Here is a 7,185-nt window from a genome sequence, read left to right as displayed (position 1 = left end):
CGATCGGAGTTAGATGCAGTTTCCAACCGTAGTCATGTGGAAAAGTGGGTGGAGCACAGCCAGCTCGAATGGAAGTCACAGTCAGCCAACGCACAGGGTGAGGTTCAGAAGGAACCAGGCTCACTGTACCGCCAGCGCCGAAAATGGACGCCGGCACCGACGGTCCAATTCAACAGCTCGCTAACGTACTGAAGGACCTGCTCACTACAACCGCAACTGAAAGGCAAAACACCAACCTACTAAGTCGTATTAGCACACCTAAAGACCTACCAATATTCACTGGAGACCCTATGGAGTGGCTTCAATTTAAAACAGCATACGAAGAATCCACCCGCATGTGTCAGTTTAGTGACACGGAGAATTTATGGCGATTACGAAAATGTCTGCGTGGTCCCGCCAAGGATGCCGTCAGTGCCTTATTAATTAGTGCCACTTCGCCAGATATTCTGTTATCTACTTTAGAATTACAATTTGGGAACTCTGACGTCATAATATCCCGGATTATTTATGAAATTAAAAAGTTAAGCCCCATGTTACCAGATTATCATAAAGAAATAGTCATATTTTCCAATAAAATTAAAAATTATGTCGCCGCTGTACGTGCCCTTAAAAGAGAAGAATACCTCCAAGGAATGAGTATAGTCGCTATTGTGCTATCAAAGCTCCCTACGATCCTGCTTTCTAAATGGGCTGACTATAGCTATCCACGCATCGCCCAAGAAACGACCAGATTGGAGTTGTTAGCTGATTTTCTTCACGAAGAAGCCGTCAAAATATCAGCGTGCAGTGCTACATTGTTACATGTGCGACCGGATTATTTTAAACGTAAATATCAGGACAAAAATGACACTAACGTGCATTCTGTGTTAACACAAAGTGGACAAAGTGAACTTAAGTGCCGGTACTGTAAAGTGTCTAAACATGACTTAACTGAGTGCAAAAAATTTAAAAAGGCGCTGCGTAAGGACCGCTGGCTGCACGTAAAACGATTCCGCTTGTGTTATAAATGCCTATTATCCCAACACGATAGGCATAACTGTCCTGCTGCCCTATGCGACGTAAACAACTGCGGGCAAGCGCATCACCGGTTATTACATTTTGTACCTACTAATCAAGTCGCACAAAATAGCACTCCAGTGATAGAAGAGCCGCCCGAAACTTTCACTGAAGCCAACACAGAAGCAGAAGTCGTAACGCATATTAACTCTAATTCCGCGAGTGCAGTGTTGCTAAAAGTCGTGCCAATAAACATTCATGGCCCTAGTGGCGTAATTATAAAGACAACCGCCCTGCTCGACGATGGCTCAACTGTGTCGTTAATAAGCGCGGGGTTGGCGGCGCGGGTCGGGGTGCGCGGACGCCGCGAGTGTATGCGTGTGCGCGGCGCATGGGACAGTAACGAGTTAGTGTGCGACACGCAGATTATTGATATCTCTTTATCAAACAGAGATGGAACTATGTTTACCTTTACCGCTCGCAGTGTGAAAGAACTTGATTTACCTAAACAAAATACGAACTTAGTTAATTGTGATAACTTTAAACACCTACAAAAACTTAAGAGTGATTTGTGTGACGGACAATTTAAACCGGAAATACTGATAGGACAAGATAATTATCACATGATCTTACCGTTGGAAGTCATATTTGGGGGTCCTAACGAGCCCTGCGCCACTCGCACGCCGCTGGGCTGGTGTGTCCACGGCAGGGCGCCTGCTTGCGTGCCGTCGTCGACGCACGTACTACATACTACCCTGTTCGATGCCAACCACGAAGACAACACTTACATCATCGAGAACAAACGGCTGCTTAACGATTTGCACGAGGAGGTTCGTCGTAATTTTGCTGTGGACTCCATAGGAATTTCAATTAAACCACGACTGAACTGTGAAGACGAACGCGCTCGTGAACTGCTAGAGCAAACATCCACTCTCGTTGATGGAAAATGGTACGTCGGCTTACCCTGGAAGGAAGAAAACTCTGTAATGCCTGACTCATTTCCCCACGCGATGTCAAGGCTGAAAAATGTAGAACAAAAAATGGAAAAGGACGCCGGCTACAAACAAAGATATTCCGAACGAGTACAGCATTTGTTTGAAAATGATTATGCTCAAGAAGTTATCGACCCACAACCTACACCAAGAACTTGGTACCTACCACATTTTGGAGTAGATAATCCAAATAAAACCAAACTACGCCTGGTATTTGATGCTGCGGCAAAAACGAACGATTTGTCCTTAAACCATTACTTACTAAAGGGGCCCGATCTACTCGTATCACTTTTTGGCATAATGTTACGGTTTCGCGAGAGTAGAATTGCCGTGACGGGCGATATCAAAGACATGTTTTTAAGAGTCAAAATCAGAGCTGAGGATCAAAATGCATTACGATTCTTGTATAGACCCGAGCCCGAGGGGCCTGTCAAAACTTTTCTCATGACGTCGTTAATTTTTGGCGCCAATTGTTCGCCATTCATTGCGCAATTTATCAAAAATAAAAATGCGCAACGCTTTAAATCGTCGTTCCCCTCTGCTACGCACGCCATTTGCAATCAACATTATATGGACGACTGGATCGACAGCCTGCCAGACGAAGAAACCGCTATCAATTTAATCCACGATGTAAGAAAAATTCATGAACAAGGAAACTTCGAAATACGAAACTTCACGAGTAACAGCAAGACTGTAATCAATTCTTTGCCAAAAGAGACCCTCGGTCCGACGGCTGTAAGATTCAAAGTCGGCGAGCAATACGACGGAGAGCGAACTCTCGGCCTTATATGGCACCCCGAGCAAGATACGTTAAGCTATGACGTCTCCTTCAAGAAAATACCTGCGAATATTATCAATGGTCAACAAAGACCTTCAAAGCGGGACATGTTGCGAGTTGTAATGTCCATTTTTGATGTTTATGGTTTCTTGTCACCATTTACTATAATCGGAAAAATAATAATACAAGAAACATGGCGACTCAACCTCACTTGGGACGAACCGATACCCGATGACGTATACAGTGAGTGGTGTAAATGGACGAGCCTAATAAAAACGTTAGAAAACGTAAGGCTACCTCGATACTACTGCGATGCCGCCGCAGCTGGCCGCGCTGGCGCGACGCACACGCCGTCGCAACCGGTTTCCCGTTCTCAGCTGTTGCAGCGAGACGCGCCCGCGCTGTTATCAATACCTGTTTCACCTAACATAAACATCTGTTATACAAATCTACAACTACATATATTCTGCGATTCGTCATTGAAAGCGATGTGCGCTGTGGCCTATTGGCGGTGGGAATGGAACGGACTCGTTAACGTTGCATTTATAGCAAGTAAATGTCGTGTCACACCGAATAAAAATACATCAATACCGAGATTGGAATTACAAGCAGCTGTATTAGCCGCGCGGTTGGCTGATTCGATAATCAACGCACATACAATAAAAGCCGAGCGAAGAATATTTTGGTGCGATTCTAGTACTACGCTGCACTGGATAAGGAACGAGGCGCGTACCTATAAACCGTATGTAGCACATCGATTAGGCGAGATCGACGAGCTCACACTTATTAAAGAATGGAGATTCATACCGACGAAATTAAACGCCGCTGATATAGGCACGAGGAAAAGTTACGATCGCAGTATCCTGGAAAATGAATGGCTAAATGGACCTACCTTCTTGCGCAGCGACGAGAGCGACTGGCCTGCTGATGTCATAAACCCTGAAACAGAAGAAAATAAATTAGAATGCATTTCTGTGATACAAAATATAAAAAACAATTTACCTGTACCGGAGCCTACACGATTTTCGTCCTGGTTGCGATTACTGAAAGCTACTCATGCCGTTTTTGCGTTCATAAACAAATGCAAAAAACTTACTGAAGATGCGAATAACGTATTGGAAAGAGCTGAGTGCTTGTTGTTAAAATGCTCACAAGCTCAGACTTTTGAAGATGAAATAAATACCTTGAAGAATGGGAAACACTTACCTAGAAGTAGTAAACTACTCACCTTATCTCCATATCTCGACAACTACGGAGTCCTGCGGGCTCAGGGTCGAATCGATGCGGCTGCCGAAATTTTACCAGAAACGAAAAGGCCTGCGATCCTGGATGGACGAGATTACATCACGCGATTGATTGTAAAATTTTACCATGTTAATAGTGGGCATGAGAATCAAGAGACTGTGGTAAATAATATTAAACAAAAATACTGGATTATTAAATTAAGACCTACGGTTAAAACTGTTACATCACAATGCATGACGTGCAGAATAAGGAAATGCAAACCAGAAATTCCCAGAATGGGAGACTTACCTAAGGCCAGAATGGCTCACCATCAGCGTCCCTTTACTTTCTGTGGAATTGACCTATTTGGCCCGTTTGAAGTTACGATAGGAAGAAGAAGGGAAAAAAGGTACGGAGTTTTGTTTACCTGCCTAACTGTGAGAGCTATCCACTTGGAGACAGTTGCTACTCTTACGTCGGACTCATTGATCATGGCGGTTCGTCGAATGGCAGCAAGGCGAGGTTGGCCACAGCATATTTATTCTGACAATGGTACTAACCTAAGGGGAGCTGACGCAGAGCTCAAGAGGTCAGTTCAGGAGCTTGACAAAGAGATTTTGCAGAATGAAGTGATGAACCACGGGACCAATTGGACCTTTATTCCAGCAGCTAGTCCCCACTGGGCGGGAGCGTGGGAGCGACTTATTCGGAATGTTAAAAGCTCTCTCAAGATTATACTGAAAGAAAGGGCACCCAAAGAAGAGACCTTCAATACTCTGCTAGCTGAAGTCGAAAACATCGTCAACAGTCGTCCTCTCACCCATGTCTCCGTGGACCCTAAAAGTCAAGAAACTTTGACACCGAATCACTTTTTACTGGGGTCGTCATCCAGCTTGCCTCACATTGGTTCCTTTGACGACTCTGAGTTTTACCTTAAAAGGCAATGGAGAATCGCCCAACGACTTGCCGACCTATTTTGGAAAAGATGGGTGAAAGAGGTACTACCAGATCTAATACCGCGCAAAAAATGGCACGTAGAGCAACGGCCGTTGCAGGTGGGTGACCTGGTTCTTGTGGTTGATCCTAATGGTCCCAGAAATACATGGCCCCGAGGGAAAATTGAACATGTTCTTCCTGGGAGAGACGGACGGATCAGAATGGTCCACGTAAGAACCAAGAGTGGTCTACTTACACGGTCCGCCGTACGCGTCGCTCGCCTACCTGTTGGAGAAGAGTGCTGCTAGGGCAGCACTGGGGTGGGGCATGTTCGCGACGCAATTTTGTTTATCGAAGTGTAAGAGGCGAGAGAAGTGCGAGGTATGCGTGCATCCGTTTAACCGATTGCCGATGAATTCCGAACAGTGCCGACTTAAGCTCTAGCGACCGCCGCACGTCTCTTGCTCTCAGCTTTTTCGTGTGTACCGCCGTTGAATTTTAATAATATATTTTTTATTTCGCAATTCCGATTTTCTCTGGTTTTACCATCTTCCAACTGCTACAGTATGGCTTATTAGAATTATAATCAAATCAAATCTGTAAGAAGCTCGTAGAGGGCTGTATTTTAAGTCTTTTTAATAATACTAGCGCTTTTTGGAAGGACTATTATTTCTATAGATTTTAATAATGCGTACCATTAGAGTGGTATTACTTACTCTACAAATTGACGTTGAAATTAATTTGCTCCTCCGCGATGTACCTACTCTTAGGTATTATGTCTGAGGTATTATGCAAGTTTACGAAATCGTTATGTCGTCGTTGTAAATATATTTGTATTCATGCAACCAATGAACCCACATTCACCATGTATAAAATAATGGTTATTGTTAAAAAAAAATCTAAGCATAAACTTTTTTTGTTGACTTTATTTGCATTGTCATCGACCTTCATTATAATGTAAGGCACTCCGATATCTAGAAGGGGGTTATATTAGATTTAATTCTTACGGGGTGGGTTGAATAATATACTCAGCGGCACAAAATTACCGATTCTGCATACAATTTAGGGCCAATTTTTTGCTTGCTTGTAATCAATTGCAATCCGTAATTGCGTAATTACACTTGAAATTTACCTTAGACTTTACGGTGCAGTAAAATATCATGAGGGAGCGTACACACATTTGCATGCGAAGAAATTCAATGGCGAGTATGAAGTCCCCACGTACTGGGCCCGCGACGGTCAACGGTTCAAGGGTACACTCTTGTGATAGAAAACAGGCAGATGGATGCGCGAGCTCAATAGAGTCTGTTAGGAAACTTCAAAACCGGCCAAGTGCAAGTCGGACTTGCGCACGAAGGGTTCCGTACCATTATCTATGCAACATTTGACATTAGCAAAAAAACGGCAAAATTATTACCTTTGTCATATAAAGAGTTCTTACGATACCGATATATAGATTTACTAGTGTTTACCCCCGGCTTCGCACGCGTAAACCATAGATCCACCAGCTGAGTCGAATTGCGAGATTTTATTAAACTCCCGTGGAAATTCCCAAAAATATATCGTGTTCTTCATTGACATTACATACCCTTAAAAACAACGGTGTCAAATTTTATGATACCCAGCGGTTGAGATTTCACGATTTGATCCCGATCCCGTGGGAATATCGGTAAAAGAGTACCCTATCTGTTATTCCAGATGTTCAGCTATCTACCGACATTCAAAATTTCATCCAAATCCGTCCAGTCGTTTTAACGTTAAAATTTCGCATTTTTAATATTGGTAGGATTTCTGTCACTAAGTAGACGCTGTTCTATTGAACCCTTCCGTCAAAACGCAGAGCAACGCCCGACAACGAGGTAAAGATTGCACATATCCAATATTTTCCTCGCGACGAGACATAGAAATCTCATATTGGAGTGACGTGATTTCACTCCACGTGAGGCAATAAGTTTCCACGACCTATTTGTGGAGTCACACGAATCGGAAGTCGTAAAAATTAGGTCGAAAAATTCATTTGCTTCAGCATACTTAAGTTTGAATTGGATGCATTTCAACTTAAACTTTTTAATCTCAGCTCTTGTCTCTTTTGTTGGGTTCAATTTGTGTCAGTTGATTGCATTAAGGTTACTTAATAATACGTAGTTAAGTGCAGGTTTAGACAATGCTAGTAGTTTTTTTTTACTGGGCCGCGGGGCTACCAAGTTACAGATTGATCGAGCGCTGCAATGTCTTGCACGAGTTTACTAACTGACGTCG

At 43.4% G+C, this 7,185-nt stretch overlaps 2 protein-coding genes across 2 annotated transcripts; both read left to right on the top strand.

Moving 5' to 3' along the window:
* The first annotated feature begins 290 nt into the window (after nucleotides 1–290).
* Nucleotides 291–2,289, top strand: LOC141430535 (uncharacterized). Its single transcript, XM_074091282.1, has 2 exons — nucleotides 291–2,146; nucleotides 2,256–2,289. Exons 1-2 carry the CDS (start codon nucleotides 291–293, stop codon nucleotides 2,287–2,289), a joined length of 1,890 nt encoding a protein of 629 aa, XP_073947383.1.
* Nucleotides 2,266–5,451, top strand: LOC141430053 (uncharacterized). The gene has a single exon (XM_074090597.1). The coding sequence runs from the start codon at nucleotides 2,289–2,291 to the stop codon at nucleotides 5,232–5,234; it is 2,946 nt and encodes a 981-aa protein (XP_073946698.1). The 5' UTR covers nucleotides 2,266–2,288; the 3' UTR covers nucleotides 5,235–5,451.
* The last annotated feature ends 1,734 nt before the right edge of the window (nucleotides 5,452–7,185 follow it).

This window comes from Choristoneura fumiferana, chromosome 8 (genome assembly GCF_025370935.1).
Source record: "Choristoneura fumiferana chromosome 8, NRCan_CFum_1, whole genome shotgun sequence".
Classification (NCBI taxonomy): Eukaryota; Metazoa; Arthropoda; class Insecta; order Lepidoptera; family Tortricidae; genus Choristoneura; species Choristoneura fumiferana.
The sequence above is the reverse complement of the archived record's forward strand: the minus strand, read 5'-3'. Positions and strand labels throughout refer to the sequence as shown.